We start from the raw sequence: 20,005 nt of genomic DNA, 5'->3' as shown, positions 1-20,005 counted from the left end.
ATCGGTATTTCGTCGTTCCCTGGCAGATCCGGATTAACCCCATGCAAGAATTTGCTTAATTTTAATTGAGTATTTACTGTTTTTAATTAATTTTGTAGCTATATAGTATCACAAAGCAAATAAATCTTGTGACTTGTTTATTCAAATTTGTCGAAACACTTATATTCCCTGAGATCCGATCTTTACACATACAATTATTTGTCGTTAAAGTACGGATTAAAATCGTTAGATCTAGCACTTGTAAAATATTGCAAGTTTTTGTCAAAATTTATACACGAAGACGTCTGAACTCATTAATTATGTATTTTTTTTTAGTTCAGGTGAATGGTCTATTTTGTTTATTTGTTATTTATTTACACGTGTACGTACTATTTCTTCGAATATTTTAAAATATATCTACAGTTTCACTCATATGAGGTAAGATCGTATGCCTAGAACTATTAAAAAAACAAAGTGCGCTTCTAAAAATTTCTTAAGATATTTATTAAATTTTTTGAATGTTTAGAAATATCTATCTAGATCAGAATATGCTCTTTTTATGGATTTTAGAATCCCTGTATCATAGACGGTTTTAGATAGTAGTCCGAACTATACCTGTGAAGGTCCTATCTTTCTCACACATTTCTAAAAGTATAGTACTTATTTAAAGCCTTATAAAAAATTAACTGTTATATATAAGGAATTCAAAAAATATATACCATTTAGTATATTTAATAACATATAGCTAAGTTAATAATTCATTATGATAACTTCTATAGAATTTTTGTAAAAAAATAATTCGAGAACACTGTTTAACACGTCGAAAAAGCGTCCGATTTAACCCCAACGCACCTTATTTAATTTCTCGTTGGATTTTCGTCCTTATAATTTATTTAACTCGACTTGAGAAATTCTGAGGAAATACATTGCGATGAATCGTGGAAATTGTCGTAGTAAATTGGACATAAATTTATGATAATTATAGAGGTTATGTTTCATTGGCATGCTGTTTTGAACACGTTTAGTTTTTGGCTGTGATTAATAAGTTTTTACAAGTTAACTAAAGTCAGTGCTCTATTTATCAGTGTTCCAATATTTTGTGTCGACATTCCTTTCGGAAAATTTCACTATTCGCCACTGGTTGGTATAGTCCGTAGATTCATAAAATTTAAATAATTCTTTAAAATTAAATTCATTACACTCGTAATTCATAAAACAAGCAAACTTTACAAAGTTTATAAATGTCAAAGAACATTCTAGAATATCCAACAGAGAGTTCAAAACAAAATGACCTCAATACGTGAATGTGCTCAGTGCCGAATAAAAGAATAGATACTTTCCACTCAGAATGCATTGTCATTGTTATACATAATATCTGTTTTCAAGAAAGTTGCAATGTTGGACAAACTTCAGTTTAATTGCATCCAAAACCAGACATTATATAAATCAGAAAGTATCTTCATATTGCAGTATAATTAATATTACACTAACCAATTTAAAAACAATTTGCTAGTATTAAAACATCGGTACAGAACATGAAAATATAAGTCTTATTATTTTGTTTATTTAAATTTTAACAGAACGGATTAATTAAGTTTAAATTATAGCGCGTCGAATTTTTGCTACAAAACAGTTTTTACATAATAACATTTTCGGGGCCGCGGCCTTCAGCCACTTTCGATAACTTTTATACACAATTTTATAATAGATTGTAACACTGAATAGCTATTATCGTTGCCGTTACGGTCGAAACGGTTTGCAATTATGTAGGCGCGAATGGAGATTCGCGTGTCCGCCATTATACGACCTTCAGAATATAGGTGACATTCGCTTACAATCATAGTAAACAATTAAGGAAATAATAAAAAATATATGGTTTTTTGCAATCACGCCTTTTTATATCACTCTAGTAGCGTTATACGTGATTAGGAACAATAGGAGACTTTCGACACATCAGAATCCATTTCTTTCCAGCACTGTAGAAGGTTACTAGGATGGTCTTGTCCTACTTTACCAAAGACCATACAGATCCATCTTATTTCCCAATACACTGGTCAATACTTTTGTATATGCGATATCGTGAGCCCATCTAATAGCCTTAACATCATGACCTAAAAGGGACGCGTCGAAGCATTCTACCGCGACGTGAGTAAAAACAAAACATCACTTACCGTTGCATAGTGCATCTAGGTTGCACGTGAATCGGCTGCAAAGGACATTGCAACAGTCTAGGGTAGATTTTATAGTTTTAAGGACTATAATGGCATATTTCGATAGTATAGATACTTTCGAAGGATCGAAAACTATGAAATATTTGGAATTCAATTCTGTAGCATCGAATTTTATGTTTGATGATTTGAATTTTATTTTGATAAAAAAGGTGCTAATAAAAAATATTATATTATAAAAATATGTCCATTGCAATATCAAACACTTAATAACTACAAGTAACTTTAGTACGCAGGCATATCTGTGAAATTAGCATGTACGATATTTAACAGAGGAATTCCAAACTATGCCTATATCCTAGGAAACTAGTGCAATGAAAATCAAAACCTAAACCTAAATTAAAATTCATTTCAATAATTAAGTAATTCAATTATAAATTCTAAGTTATCTGGAAACTAATGGGTATTCGCGTGTGTTTTCCGAAATCATGTTAATGTATGTATTACTGACTATGTATAATTTTATGTGACTACAGTATGTGAAATTAATGTAGCAGTTTGTAGCAAGGCGTATCATTCACTATAATCAAAAACATAGCTTATGTAAATGTTTTTCATTTAGCTAGCCGACAATAATGGAAAATTGTTATCGGTAAAATTACTATAAGTACCTTACAAATAAACGTTTTATCTTGAATGTTTAGTGAGAGATAATTCTGATTTATTATACAGGAATTTGTAGCATAATATTTTCGAAACAGTAGCATATGTGAGTACATAAATTAAGTATTATGTTGTAAGGTGACCGAAGACAGCCCGGTTCCTAACAAGGCCCATCCATGTTTTTGGTGTATTGTAACTTACTACGAATTTTTTATACTTATTTTATTGTATTTGATTTTTTTAAATATTTTTTCATGTAATGATTTTAAAATTAGGGTGGCTTTAAGGGTTCCTTTACCTTAGGAATTATTGCCATACCTGCATTCAATCGAAATTAATACTTTATAATTCTGTTTTGTTATTTATGAACGATTTAATTTATTTTTATTCTATCTTATAATTTATATCAGTAGTTGATCCTGTTGCGACCGCTTATTTTCATAACCAGACTTGTATGGAATGGGTAATTGTTTAATCCGCATACATAATAGTTCCGCATTGGTGTTGAATACCTTATAGTTTCTAATCCTCACACATAGAACGACATACAAGACTTAATATTTTCTATGTGAATAATGAACTAAATAGGACGTTTAAAAACTGAATTTTCTAAAGTATAAAGATACCTGTGTATTTTACATGCTTATTTTACTGTCAGGAGTATTTATTATTATCGAAAGTAATATTAAAGTTAAGCAAAATTAATATACAGTTAGACACAAAAGTAGCTGAACGAATTCGCTTCTACACATCGAGATATACTTTTTTCTTGATTTAAAATGAAGTTATCGCTTTAAGCGTATGGTGCTAAAAACACCATTGTTGATAGAAAAGTTTAAAGGCGATATGCAATTTTGAATTTCTTAAATTACTTTTGTGGCTGACTGTACATAGTAAGGAAATGACAGATTTCCGATATTACAACGTTGTACAATATCCCGCGTAAAGATAAGTTGGTACAACCAATTAAACTGGCCACTATCATTGCCACAGCACCTGCTATGAAAAAAAAGTTAAACCCAATGATCAAAATGTAATTGTGCAACACGATAAAATCACTTTTATGTTCTCACGGTCAATGACTAAATTACATTAACGTGCGGTCTTCCCGTTGCAAATTTAACGAAATAATCGATGCGTAAAAAATGCAATTAAATTAAATACGCGCTATATAACGCAATAATTATAATTTAATAATTACAGTTCGCATTCACGCCTTTGATGGTATTACCATAATTATATTGATCTTAGATAATTTAAATGATTATTCTAAATGCGTTAATAGGTGAAATCGCACGTGGCCGAGATGTTGGGTGCATGACCGTGAATCCGGTTTACGTGATGCTGTTTTGTTATTAAATTAAAAATCACGCAAATTTGAACTTAATGTCCATATTATCACGCAACATAGCGGATGCAGTCATGTATAATACAGATAATGTTTCATTGATCTTAATCGTGCAATTGTTAATATAAACGTTGTATTTCGGAAGTGATGTCGAACGTATTACTCATATAAAGTTCTATGAAAATTGATACTTGTATGTAGGGCTGTGTTCTGTTAGCAGTTAGTGGTTTGTCATTAATTAGGGATGTCGATTACGGAATGCGATATGCAGGCCTTTTTAGAATTTATATTATAATGTAATAAATTATTTTTACATAAAAATATATTTATTTTGTTTTGTTAAGTATGTATGTCAAAAAATATTTCAAGTACTGATCATATTAAAAAAAACAGGAATACATAAATTGATAGAATCGGTAAGGTATTTATAGTGTCAAATTCAAAGGTGCGAATAATGTAAGATGAATTAGTTTCGAAAGTATTATTTATGTGTTCTAAATTAAACATCGCTGATCGTGCTTAAAGTGTTCGTTTTGCTCACGTCTAGCATAATTCATATGAGTGCTGTTAAATATAATGGCTTATTTATCTAAAACGACGTGCGGTTGGACTTTGCTATAAACTACCCAAATAAGTATTCTAGAGATACTGAGACTTCGCCAACCAATTAATGAGCGACAAAAAAATGTTTTCCATTAAAACCCTAACATGTGACGGAATGTCAAAGATCTTGTTAAAATCCATACAATAGGCGGCGCGGGCGCACGTTGCGTCACGCTGTCGCAACCCGACGTGGTGCGTTCACACTTGATTTAGTTTCACAGTGGCACGCATACGCGTGATTTGTGAATTGTTCACAGCCAGCGCGGCCGCAGGCATGCGATCCGGCCGCTTTTGATCATTATTGACCTTATTCAACAATATATACGTTATTATATTAATGGAGCGAGATGAATTGCCTAAATATGCTGTTTAGTGTAAAATGGCTTAAATTGCAGACTTTATTATCTTAACAACAGATCTTGGATACCATAAAACATGATTTGTCTCAGATTTTAATTTGGCCTTAGCCAATAACATGGTATGATCGTTTACATTACTCCATTATGGTGGCGTAATATCAAGGCATTTATGGCACTTCTGTAAGTTTTGTTAGGACTAATACAACAGTGCCAAGTGTTAACTTTTTTAACCTATATATTGTCCGGGTTGTCAAAAATAGACTTTATTTCGTATCCGTTAAAGTCGCTTTCAAAGGGCTATCGGCAGCCGCTTTTCAATTGACAGTCAAGTGATGGTACAATTATTAAATACTAGGTTTTACTCGCTACTGTGTCCGCGTGAAAATGTTTTACCTTGATGAACGTTGTATATAAAAAGTTGCCTATGTGCTATTTCAGATGATAATCTACCTCTGTTCTAAATTTCATCCAAATTCGTTCAGCCGTTCCGGCGTGATTTAGTGACAAAGATCGAAACTTTCGCATTTATCTATACATATTATACAACAAAGTCCCCTTTTCTGTCTGTTTGCTATGGATTCCCTCAAAATTTACTGAAAAGATTTTTATGAAATTTGATATGGACATAGTTTAAGATCCTAAAAATTTAGGAATAGGTATATAGGGAATGGCTACTTTCTATCCCGGTAAAATATATAACAGGACTTTTATCCCGGAAAACTCATTTACGCGGGCCAAGCCGCGAGCAAAAGCTAGTATTAAATAGATCAACAAACATTTTGTATACTAATAACCTAGAACACATTTATTTAGAATATGATCGCGTTAGTACTACAATATTTATCTTAGTCCAAAATTTTAATTTGTTTCCAGTCATAATCAATCATGTTTTACTTTATAATGCAATTTGATAATGATTGTTAATGAAATATTTGGCATTAAGTAAATTAATTTTGTAATTTATAGTGTACATGATCACAGCTTAGACTAACTATCCGAATGGTTGGAGTAGAATGGACGCGATATTAAAATTTAAGCATTGAGCTCGAATATCGAGTATATCGCACTCTTAATAAAATAATGACGTATTACAAAAATGTTAATTTGTGGCAGTTGTCGGAAAACTAATTTTTGTGAGCTACCTTTTCTTTGAAGTCGCTAAAAAATTGAGCTTATTAAAGATAGGTAAAAAATGAAACCTATAGTATGAAAAAAAGGGGAAAAACTAAAAGGTAGCAAACAGAAATTGGTTGTTTGACGATTCCTACAAATTGGCAATTTTGGAATGTGTCATTATTTTATTAAGAGTGCGATATTTTCTTATAGTTTTGCTTGCTGTTCGCTATGGTGGTCCTTTCCGCAAAGTTGTCTTAATTATACTTTAAAGTAATTAATCCAAAGAATGATTCATTAAAGTTTAGCTCTTGGCGAAAGGTAAAGTTTTCCAAAAAGTAATCCGACACAATATATTATAGACACTAATTTGCATATATCCGGTGTGCAAGTCGTTCTAATAATGGTTAGATATATAAATTACGAAAGTGAAGCTGGCAGGAATCGGTTCATATGGACCATTTTCCACTGGCCCTTACTAATATAATGGCTAGATAAAAAGAATAAAAATTAGTGTGTGTAACTACATGAGATTAGAAAAAAAGTCTTTATTTTCATTGTAAATTGGAGATTTTTTGTATGAGATTCTGCATTAGTAGGTGTATGCTCCATCTATATTTGTAGCATCATAAAAAGTTCTAAGACGCGTTATTCTTATAATCAGTCGACAGCTCATGTCGTCTTTAAAAATTTTAACTTAACCTTACAAATCCGTTGATTTTAAATCATATTATTGGAATGAACGCTTAACATTCAAATCACCGACTATAAACATGTATAATCATAATTAATAACGACTCTGTCCCACTGCTGGGCACGGGCTTCATCTACTACTGAGAGGAATTAGGCTTTAGTCTACCACGCTCTGTGCGGATTGGTAGACTTTACATACCCTCAAAATTCTTATAGAGAATTTCTAAGTATGCAGGTGGCCTCACGATGTTTTCCTTTACCGTTAAAGAAATCGACAATTCACAAAGAATACACACATTTTAGAAAAGTCACAGGTGTGCGCTTGAGTTTTGAACCTACGGAGATTCATCTCAGCAGTCCGTTCCACAACCGATGAGGCCATCGTCGCTCATAAACGTGTGAAACATATAAAGCGATAACTTACGACCTACCACAACATAGTTTAAATAAGACGCGTCAAATAATTATGATAAATCTACCAAAATGAGTCCTTTAAAGTTCATTTTCAAGTGATCTGGATACACCTTTAGCAACGTTAATTACAATGTGTATAATTATCTTAACTTTATAAATGGAATATTTCTGATATTGTTTTTAACTTAACTAGGTTTGGATCGTGACTCCGCTTGCTGTCTGTTCTTAGTATAATCCACTATAACGATGTACCGGGATAGACAGTAACTTATATAATTTTCTGGTAATTATATTTTTATCCCAGAAAAATATGTGATGTGAGTAAATATTTTCGCGGCCGTCCGCCAAAATTAGTAAAACGTGGCCATAACAATAGAAATGTCACAACACAAACTTCACGTAAAGGGCTCATTTGTATGAGATTTTCGAAACTGATGCAAACAAATGCGGTCGGAATCGGAGAATCGCTCTGTTATACCGAATACTAAACAATCTCGGTTCTAAATCTTGACCCACGCATATATTACGGCGGACTGTTGTGAAATCCCTTTGACTTATTTAAAGGTCCAAAGGTAAACAATCAAATAGACAGTTGTATTATTAAAACAATTTCAAAGACCGTGAGACCAAAGTTTAATGTAAAATTTTCGGTGTTAAAATCAAGTCACACAATGAGGCTTTTGGAAAAAAATACTTGATCACCTAAGGCAAGAACCCCATCTTTACTCCACTTAAGGCTGCTCTTAAGATCCTCTCGTATTGTGCGAAATACGCAATGAAGGTCTTACTATTAGGTGCCGAACTATAAAAACAATGTTTGATCATTGTAACGAATAAAAAAATGAATATGAATAAGTGCACAAAAAAGGAAACCGCAATCAAGTGTGCCTTGTAAATGAACATTTAACAGTATATTACGATGATTACCGGATGAATTACGTGTCAGTCTATACATACATATTATGCTGTAATAACGTCAATTATATCATTTATTCGTGAATTAAAAGCAAAGGTTCATGATTATGTTCTCTGCATTAAAATAACACAAAAATGTGATTACTGACTGCCTCGATGGCGTAGTTGTATTGCATGTCCGGTACAATACCGCTCTGAGGTCCTGGGTTCGAATCCCGGGTCGGGCAAAGTGATATTTGGGTTTTTCTGCTCAGTATCAGCCCGGAGTCTGGAATTTGTGTCCGATATGGCGATAGGCTCGCCCCCTATCACATCATGGGACGGAACATACTTGGCGAAAAGTGGGTGCACTAGTTGCGCCTCTGCATACCCCTTCGGGGATAAAATGCGTGATGTTATTATGTATGTAAAAATGTGATCATAAAATAAAATATAAAACACGCACATAATTCCTAAATGATCAATTTTATTTACGATCATTTTAGATTATTATCTTATATAATTAAATTAATTGAAATTAAAAAAAACGCATTTTAAAAATCAATTTAACTTGGTTTTAAATTTTATTCACTTACAGTTTTAAAAGATTGCGTACATACCACAATAAAATTAGAAAATCGATAATGCATTCATAACGCCCTACAAACGGCGGTATTGCAGAATTCTCTATAATTGCATCCAAACCACGTGACATTGTGGACAGGCTGCAATACATTTTGTGACCACACGGTCTTAGAAAGCCGCCTTGGTATGTAGGGAACTACTTCTTAGACCTTGGAGTTGGTATGCGACCACAGTACCCTTAGTTCGGGGCTGCTATTACGAAACAGCGAAAGCATGCACATAAAATACACGCAGATTAGGTAATTTAGTATGAAGTTAAGGCTAAAGTTAAATGAAAACAATTTTTTGTAGAAATTATAATTTATAATATGAAATAAATCTCTGGCATATTCATAAATGGAATCCCATTCCCTCGAATAAATGGAAATAAATAAAGCCACAAAAATAAAATCAAAAATTAATAACAGAATTATAATTAATTAAAATTAATTCAATAGTTATGTGCTGACTTAACAAAATTGTACTAGTCTATTAGCGATAACCTAAGTATCCAGATTATAAGGATTTGCGCAATATTCACACTAAAGGGCCGAACTGGTTTGTTGGTTACGTTGGCGTATATATCGAGACTTATCGTCACAGTCTTATCAGCAGCATAGTTTCATCAATACACGAACTTCCTAGACATAAACACCGTCGCTTACCAACTTTGAATATTTAAGTTATTTCAATGCGTTTAATATTATTTATGTTTGTTTCATAACATTTCAGATTTCGATAATAGTATAGTATGTACTGTTTTGCGATTTTGGAGTTTAAAGTTCAAAATATTTGTATAAAAATTTTGTGAAATTTTTTAAGCTGTTCAACATGGTTGTATGTTTTTTTGCAGATTTATTAATACCAAAGAGCAATAAATATAAGAAATTATGTCTATGAAAGAACCTTAAATGTTTGGAGGTAGGATATTTCCCAAATGCTTTGAGTATTTGTCAACCATAAACTAAGATAAGTAGTAATTGATGCTTTATTGCAAACAGGAGCTGCGTATCTCACGCTATATTCTGTCGATATTAATCGCGCAGTCGACAGATAAGTGAAACTTATGTTTATTTCAGTAAGACTGTATTTACAACGACATAAACGTAAATTATTTCGGAATTAATTCGATATTATGAAATATTAAACATCTTTGTTTAAAAAATAAAAATCTTAAAATTAAAAAGAAACTCAAGTTGTAGATAACTTCATAACCTAGTCGTAATTGTATTTTTAGTTCTATAATATGCCAATATGTAGATAATGGTGTGGGTTATGTTTTTATATATATTTTGATTAGTCTATAATATAGGTATGTATATGAGCTCATTGTCCCTATAATTAACAAACTTACAATAATAGGATTAGATAATTTTATATAAAATTGAACCAATAGGAAATTATGAATGAATTCATTCTTAAACTTATAGGAAATTATGAATAAATTGATTCATATGCGACAAAAAGACGTTGCGAAATCTCATAAATCACAGTCGCAATATACGGAACACAACAAAAACTAATAAAATTTGTCACAGTTTACAGCCGTGTAAATAGCTTACCCATTACCATACTGAGAAAGCAGTTGCAACAACTGAAACGGTAAAAGGGACGTTGCGCAGGAGGTTGACATAGACGGGCGTAAGGCCGCTAACGAGAGCCGTTTCGAAATCTCTATTAGACGGATTGTGTTCGAGATAATCCTTATCGTTTGTACCACGTTTTGTATTTGTCTAATGGGATATTGCTTTCATTTTATTTACGTCACTGGATGTAGTACTTTCGTTTCGTCCAACACCTAACATTTTGATTTATTGTTACATTACTATTACAACCGAGTTTGCATTATTTACATGATATATAGTGATGTTGAGTTATATTCGTTGTACGTACTATCATGTTCCGTTGTAACGCGCAATAAATTTAAATATATTGACTTACAGTATGCACACACAGAATAATGATAATTTTTCTGTACAGTTGCACAAGTCAATCGCTCAATCATATTTGAGAAACATAACAACAATTAATGTGACCAGCGATCGGAGTGATGTTTTTTGAGAATTACATACAAGAATCTTATGCCTTTTGTGTTTTTGTGAAGCAATAATTGTTAAACATGCAAAAAATAGTTTGGTAACACGAGGAAGTTAACGTCATAAATAAATAGTGCGTGTTGTTTGCCGCCCGTGTGCATTCGCTTCACACGTGTGCATACCTCGTTGAACTATACAGCTGGCTGTTTAGAGTTCATACGTCCGCCTCCGACGCGGTCCTTACTTGAGGTCACATATCAAGTTCACACACTTGCCCGGACCTGTTCTACGTCAGCAAATTGAATGTGTGCAAGTTACGTAACAATCTCGTTTGCGTTTCCGTGGTTTTCCTTCCTAGTTTGCAGATAAAGCTCTTGCGAAATATTGCGCTATGTATCCTTTTGTCTCACCATATAATTATAGCTTCCTTATTTACCTACATTACTGATGGTAGGTCCGTCGTATGTGTGGAGCCCTTTGGATAGGTGCTACCGCAATGTCTATTTCTACCTCCAATCAGCAGCACGCATGCGCTGTTGTGTTCCGATTTGAAGGACATTATAGCTAGCGTAATTTCTATGTATTACGAGCCTCAGGATCTTATGTCTAAGGGTGACAGCGCAGTGGAGTACCACACAGTTGAAATTCTGTATAGTATTACTACGATCTATGGGCGGTTGCATGGTTTACCATGACGCGGGATGCGTCATTAAACTGGAATAAAAAAATAAAACAATAATTAGTTCGTATGATAATGAGTTACAGGCGTTGATTTAATAGTGATAATTACTCGAGATGAACAATTAAATCAATTCTCGTCATTAGTTCATTGTCTAGAAATTGTGTAATAGTCGACACTGCATGCCTCTGCCATTTACATCATTAAGATTTACCGTGAAGTTAGAATTTACAGCATTTTAAAAGTTGACAATTTCAAGTAAAATACAAGATAATTAAAATTCAAATTACATAAATACAAGTAATTGAAATAGATAGCAATTTTAAGCAATGAGTCTTGTTCGGACATTTTTGTTGAAATAAGGAAGTGTTTAGATAAGTTTGAGCTCTTTACGCCATAGTTAATTCTAAGCCGCGTTAATACTTAATTGATATTATTAATTGCAAAATGGTATTGGATGTTTATGGTCCAGCCACGCCTTGTGCAATTATGATGAAAATTCGCTCAGAGATAGTTAATAAAAGATAATGATTTATGTGAAAATGATCTGGTGGCAGCAAACAATTATAAGTTTTTAATTGCATTTACTTTGCGGTGGTTTTACGCTTTTACTATCTGTGGATTAGTTAAATATTGTAATAAAACTATTAATCGGGTTTTTATATTATTTTCTCCCAACGTTTCGAAGATTTTGCAACTTTTATAATCATAGTGAGTCTGTCCCTATGGCTATGAAGGTTGCAAAAATTGAAAATAGATTTATTTCAATGTATAAAATTCGCGTAAACATAAGAAATCATTATAGAAAACAATGATATCAAGTTGGAATAAGTTTTTAAAACAACAATTGCCATAAAAAATAGTTTTTATAACAATCGTCGTATTGTAGTAATTAATGTTAACTGATTTTTTTATTTGTCACTGTCCTTAAATTGGTACTAGTTCAGAGATCAGTTGTAGCTTTTTTATAATCGATTATTCGGCACTACGTGACATTATAACCGGTGTCATAAATGACTTATCCCTAGTTGGATGACTTTGTTTTATAACATTCTAAATACGAATATTTGTATTCTTTTATTATTCGTAGACGCAGAAACATCAAAATTGTTATGGATGACTTTTTCTAGATCAAGTTTTGGAGTAACCTTTATTTATTTAATGATTCAAGTTATGGGCCCTATTGTTACATTACGCTTTTGCCTGCGTATTATTTTTTTAACTATACGGCTACCAAAACTGCACTTCGAATACAACGCCTTTAATTGCAAAAATACGGATACGCCTCCGTAAACAAAATGGCTCCCTAACCTATTATTTTTAAGTACATATTTCGTTGTTCGTATAACTTTAAATTATGACAGTTCTATGATTTAGCAACAATTAAAACATTATTGTCCTTCTAATATAAAAGACAATCAGCAAAAAATACATTCGAAAGTACTGAAGGCCACGGAAGACCTACCGCTGAGTTTATTTATGTATCGACAGTTCTAGATATAAACGATATGTACTAAGTTACTTAATATCACCGAGTGATTAAAAGGTTTATTGTTCTTATGATAAAGTATCGTAATGTTTTAGACATGTGTGTAATATTTAAGTGTTTTATAGATGCTATGTGGTAGGTATTTTATATAGATTTTTAGGAAGAACAAAAAGTTTTGGCTATGCATTCATGAATTGTGTTTTTATTAAGGCTTTATGTTCCTTTTTATAATTATAACAAGGATTATAAAACAGTTTCTTTTATGTATGTCTGTATGTTATTGATTTTCTCAAAAACTACTGAACGGATTTTTGTAAAATTTTGTATGGAGATATATTAAGACCTAAGGAAGGTTACAGGCTGCTTTCTATTCCGGGAAAACATATAGCGGGACTTTTATCCCGGAAGATTCTTTCACGTGGGCGAAGTCGCGAGCAAGAGCTCTCATGTATAAAAATTTAAGATAATATGCATAGAAATCAAAACTCAAAATTATAATCGCGTGGTTAATTTTTTTAAATTTCGAATGCTGATAACATTTTTGACCACAGCACTATAATATAAATCATGTCAGTTACTAAGTAGCTACATTCTATTTCGTTACTATTTAAACGCATTAAAATAATATTGTGATATTTGTCGACCTTGTTGTTATAGTATGATATAATCAAAATGCGATTATCTATTTTTATGTTTTAATTCTCGTATGGTTGCATTATATTTTGATATAATTGCTTGGGTGTTACTGAATACATAAATATTGTGAACAAGAGCATTACTTACGATTTCATCACATTATACAATTTTATACGAGGTTATAATTCATTTTTTAATCTATATTCAAATTATTAAGTCTTCGTTTATTATTTTTAAAATTGGAACACAATTTATTTGCATTCCTTTGTTTATAGTTTTTAAATTAGGAGATCTAAATATTACATTTAATTAATCTATTATTATTTATAAAGAAGTGCACAAGTACCTAATTAAATATATTCTAATTTAATTTACAAGTAATAAAAGGTATAACAATTTAAAGTTAGGAAATTTATTTACAAAAAGCGGGTTCGGTTATCTCCAAATCACAAAGATCACGTAAAGTTTTTCAAATGATGTTTGTCCACAATTTTACTAACAAACCTTTTCTATTTGTCCTCAGGCTTTAGTGCTGTGCGCATGCGTTGCGCTCACGTCAGCGCAATTCAACCACTTCGGAGACTTTTCAGACTTCGCCACTAGCTTCGGTTCCAACTATAACTATCTCTCGTCTGCCGCAGCGAGAGACCCTAGGGCTAACACGGGTAAATATAGCATTGAGTCTTGATCACTAATAAGCCTTTTAGATTTTCTAAAAGACTGGCAGCTTTAATCCAGTATTTATGAAATTTTAAATATGGTGTCATATGTCAATGACAAGGAAGAGTATATAATATAGAGGGATAAAAAAAATCTTTTCAAGTCCATCAAAATCCATACTTGCAAATCTATCTATAATACAGTGTTATATCAACCAAAGAAAAAAGAGTTGATTAAACGGGTTCAAAAGGGCACTATACGGCCAACAATCCACGATCTCGTACGAAGGTCAGAGGACCTCACGGCCGATGTTTATCGTGATGATAGTTGCGAAAATAGTTTCGTTTACATATCGGACACTAGGCATAGCTCGCGGCTCTGCGCGAAAAATCCAAAAAAAAATGACCCTTTTTATGGTTAAAATACGTACCAAATTTCATCAAAATCGTTTATTGACCTTAAAGCGTAATCCAGTTGTTATAAATAAAATGCTTTATTCAACACGTAGGCGAATATAGTTGCACTTCTGATAAGTCAAGGTACATGACAATATTTAATCATTACTTAATTAAATTAGCTTATATAAAAAAAGACAATATATATTGAAAATAAAATAAATGAAAAATATAGGAAACAAAGAAGCCAGCTCGGGCTGGCAGGAAAAAGTTACTTCAGCATTATAGGACTATAGATTCCTCAATATTGACATTGACTTAAATTCTGGTTAAAATGCATTTACTTTAGCATTTTAGGAGTATAGATTCCTCAATACTGACATTGACTTAAATTCTGGTAAAAATTCAGTTACTTTAGCATTATAGAAGTATGGATTCCTCAATATTGACATTGACTTAAATTCTGGTTAAAATGCATTTACTTTAGCATTTTAGGAGTATGGATTCTTCAATACTGACATTGACTTAAATTCTGGTTAAAATGCATTTACTTTAGCATTATAGAACTATAGATTCCTCAATATTGACATTGACTTAAATTCTGGTTAAAATGCATTTATTTTAGGAGTATGGATTCCTCAATACTGACATTGACTTAAATTCTGGTTAAAATGCATTTACTTTAGCATTATAGAACTATAGATTCCTCAATATTGACATTGACTTAAATTCTGGTTAAAATGCATTTATTTTAGGAGTATAGATTCCTCAATACTGACATTGACTTAAATTCTGGTCACGTGAAAGCCTTCGGCGGGCTCTGAGTCAGCCAAATAGTTGGTTAGATTTCTTAAAACAATGTTGCTGTCGTAAAATCTTGTCTTGTTGTGACAGGCTCACGTTTTATTGTTAGATACAATGTGAATTTTAAATACATGGATTTTAAGAGTATCCTGTTCTTGGACATGTTTTTACTAAGCCTAGGTTAATATTTGTAAACACTTACATCACGCATTTATCTCCGAAGGGGTATGCAGAGGCGCAACCAGGACACTCACTTTTCGTCAAGTGTGTTCTGTGATGTGATAGGGGCGAGCCTATCGCCATATCGGGCACAAATTCCAGACTCCAGACTGATTCTGAACTTCTGCATTAATATTTGTAGTTTGTTTATTTTGACTATAACTTTACTAAACTTTTACCGTATTGTTCTTTATATATTTTTTAGTCTACAGTCACAATATGCTTAATAATTCTATGTTAAAAGATAGGTCTTAACTTGTCATAGGTTCGTAAATAATAGTACTTCGTAAGATTCTAAATAAATATTTGCTACAATCGATTCCACAACGTTGCTTTACATCAAACTTTTCTCCCATAGCGCAATATATAAACAAAGAAAGATTTTTTTTTAAATCTAGTAAATCTTCTTATCTTCAAATAGATAAACAGATTCTCTTCAAGCAAGCTTGCTATTACAATAAGATTGTATCGTATCGCATGCCTTTGATACATAGATAACTGTTTGATTTATGGGTAATGAAGTTGTTAGTTCACGTAATGATTCAAATTGCACTTCGTACTAAATCTCGTCGGACAACCTTGCAAGTCTGGCCTTATATGTGAAAATTGTACTTAATTACAAATTACAAGCCGTCAGTTTAATATCAAAATGTCGCTTTCATTCCAGATCTGAATATGATATTGATACCATTAGTTTTTATGATCAATAGAAATTAATAAAAGCTATGAAACAGCCCTTTAATTATAGCTGAAATTCTTAAGAAATTATATCTAATCACCCCAGTTTAATGGCATTAAATAGATGTGTTTATTACGGAAAAGCATTTGCATCATTACCTGTTAAGGACACTTTAAACACATTGATTAGTGAGTAGTAACATGGCGGTTTTAATAGGTCTAATTTAGTCGAAACACGTTCAGTTCAGGGCACGAAACCAGACTTGCTGGGCGTCGAAGCGTTTGGTCACTATCGGCGATAAATTATTCACAAAGATAACACATTTCACTTAAATGTTCCTATTTGTACAGTACCTGATCAGGGACATAAATCTGTTTTGGTTTTGTTTTTTCGTTTTGTAGATCACGTTGTTGGTACAAGAAATGAAATCCATTGCGAGGATTTTTAATTTTCTCGTCCGGTTATCACTACATAGTATAAAACAAAGTCGCTTTCTCTGTCCCTAACTTTGTATGCTTAAATCTTTAAAACTACGCAACGGATTTTGATGCGGTTTTTTTTTTATAGATAGAGTGATTCAAGAAGAAGGTTTATATGTATAATAACATCCATTAAATAATGGAGAAATATTGCACCCGTGCGAAGCCGGGGCGGGTCGCTAGTATTGTATATAATAATGTATAGCTTCCCTCTTAGATCTTTAAACAAAATATATCAATACCTATTTTAGTTTTACATAACAAATTGGCTCTTGTAAGTGCATAAGAAACGCGTTTATTCTAATTCAGGCATGACTCCATTTCTCATGCGAATGTAATATCTTAAGCAATCATTGCAAGTTACCCAATGGTAGTTGTTTCATAAACAAAGCAACTCCGAATTAGTCTACTCGTTTCACATAATATTTAAAATGTTAACTACTAGAGTGACCTTCGCAGTCGAGTCATGTTTAGGTTTCATTTCACAATGAAGGTCCGCCCATGGTAGTCACCTGTTTTGATATTTATCTACAATGTTTGTTCCAATTGTATACATTTTTTAAATCTGATGTAATCGCAATGATACATTTGTCTCTATGTCTGAAATTATATTCTTACACGGGTAATGTAAAATAAAGTTTGAACGTGATAAACTTAAACTACCAAGACAAGATAGAAGATAAAACTTAACTATCAAGTGGATTTCAATGGAATTTCGTATGGAGATTTTTTGAAACCCGGTGTAGGGAATAGGCTAGTTTTTATTCCTGGAAAATGTATAGCTGGACTTTTATTCCAGAAAAAATCATTTATCGGGTGAAGTCGCGAACAAAGGCTAGATTTACACAAAAATGCATATTTCGTCAATGATACCATTTTTAAGGGGGTTAGAGAATGAAAACTATTTAAATAGGTACGGGTGGGTAGTCTTAATACTTAGGGTTAGGTGCTGCATTTTCGAGATGACAATATACATTCAATTTCTCTGTTTTTAGGGTAACGATTAGGAACTTTATTCTGGTTGAAGTGTGCAAATTATACAAGAATATGTTTTTTAAAAACAGTATGAATTTCGGCCTAATAATAAAAATGTAAATTGGAGAATATTTTTACTATCCTATTATCGAAATGACGCTGTAATGGTAATTAAGATATAGACAATATTCTCAATACTATGAATATTTAAAAGGCGTGCAAGTATCTTAATTTCTTACTCTATCCACTACGTCTCTTAACTTAGAAACCTTAACAAACATATGTGCCATTGAATCCCAAATAAGTGAACTGTTTTGAGCAATAATTTTATGTAGAGCAGTAATTACAAATACTGAGAAATGTTTTATTATGCATGTAACTGTCATAAACATGATGGTTACATTTTAGCAATTATATTTGGCGGGTTGTGTAAGTATTAACAATTTCCTTCGGGCGCGGCTGACGTTAATGTTTGTGCAAAGAAGTGGGAGGAAGTAATACAGACGGCCAGGGATGGATTTAGATTAAAGATGCTTGAGACAAAAACTTAAGAAATGAATGTAGTGTGTTAGTATTACTTATATTTTAATTGTTTGACATTGAAGTATATTAGGGAGAAAGTATCTCATAGATAAATTATGACAACGATATGAGTGTTTGGAAAGTTAAATCATGTTTCTACATAATAATAATATGATAGGGATTCATTTCAAAAAAATAACAGAATAATAAATGTGAATAATAAAATAATATTTATCAAATGCAAATAAAAAATAAACAATAAACCTTATTTTGGCTATTTCAATTAAGATGTGTGCATAAAGTGGTTCAGTTTTTTTTGAGTTCATATCTGGATTGCACTGAAACTAATTGCAAATTGCCTGAAATATGCTTATGCACGACAAAGGCAGCCAATGTTTTTTTATTATTCGTATAAATATTCCAACCATTCATTTTTATTAGCCATTTTGTTGGTTATACGTTTAGTTAATTAGGTTTTCTTAGGAGTCGTAAAGTAGTCTATGGCTTCGATCTAGAATCTTAACAGTTGCAAATTTTTTATGTCACTATACAGAGATGAAAATTTCACAAAACCCCTCACTTCTCTATCCTCTAGATAGAGCTAGACAGACGTGTATCTAGTTGTATCTAGAACACCTTTTCGCCTTAAGATTTATATTATAATTTCAATTTTACCCTTTGCTTTTTCCAATTACTTTAATATCCTTCTCTTTTATTTAATCTATGTTTTAAAGTCTATATTAGCAGGTTCGATCTTGTATTAAACGAGAATAATTCCAACGGGAGCATGGCATCATTCCACTGTAGTAACATCAAATACAATCTAAGATCAATGAATTCATAATCATACTTAATTTGCTTTGTCAGATGAGTATAGGCAAGTTAGCTGACAACGTAATGTAAATTTACTTGTCTTGACTAAGGCTAGGGAAGGACAGATCCAGTTCCATAACAATTAATTAACCACCGTGCCCTCAAACAGATCGATATGCATTAATTGACATTAATAACTGTCTGTTAAATTAATTGTTCAGCCTTGTTGACATTGTTTTACTTATATTATGAAGAGTTATTTACTTGCGTTAAAAATTAAATTAATTGCTTTCTTTCATGTTTGCTAGTGATTATTTTTGTGTGGAATAGCACATAAATTTTAGACTGAACGAAAGATATCAAGCCCGCCATAGTGGCCCACGTAAGCGCCACGTTGCGGGATTAGCTTATGTATATTCGGTTTCGCAAAGCCGGCATTATTGTGTCGACTGGCGAGACTCCACTCTACTTACCATCAGCTGAAGTAGGTCACTTTGACGTACCTGTATATAAAAAAATATGTTTAAAAAGAATTATTTTGAGGCCACGTTGGTGTGAGATATGAACAGGAGGAAGAACTTGTTGGTATATGCAACGGGATTGTCAGCACCGACATATAGTCACAGGCCTTGTTTAATCACTTTGCCGCGTAAGGATACATTAATAGTTAAGAATTTAGGCTTGTATGAGCCACGAAGTCTATAATTCCTTTCTGATATAAATATTTATGACTAATCAAACTTGTTTGTTGCTTCCATTGT

The 20,005-nt window shown here is 32.3% G+C and overlaps 1 protein-coding gene across 1 annotated transcript in view; it reads left to right on the top strand.

Annotated features, from left to right (window-relative positions):
* Positions 1 to 20,005, top strand: part of LOC115443899 — a 52,004-nt gene that overhangs the window by 10,269 nt on the left and 21,730 nt on the right. Inside the window, exon 3 of the mRNA XM_030169492.2 lies at positions 14,222 to 14,363. Within this exon, the coding sequence (XP_030025352.1) occupies positions 14,222 to 14,363 (142 nt within the window). The remainder of the gene's footprint in view (positions 1 to 14,221; positions 14,364 to 20,005) is intronic.

This window comes from Manduca sexta, chromosome 24, assembly GCF_014839805.1.
Source record: "Manduca sexta isolate Smith_Timp_Sample1 chromosome 24, JHU_Msex_v1.0, whole genome shotgun sequence".
Classification (NCBI taxonomy): domain Eukaryota; kingdom Metazoa; phylum Arthropoda; class Insecta; order Lepidoptera; family Sphingidae; genus Manduca; species Manduca sexta.
Note: the sequence above shows the minus strand (reverse complement) of the source record. Positions and strands in the feature narration are given on the sequence as shown.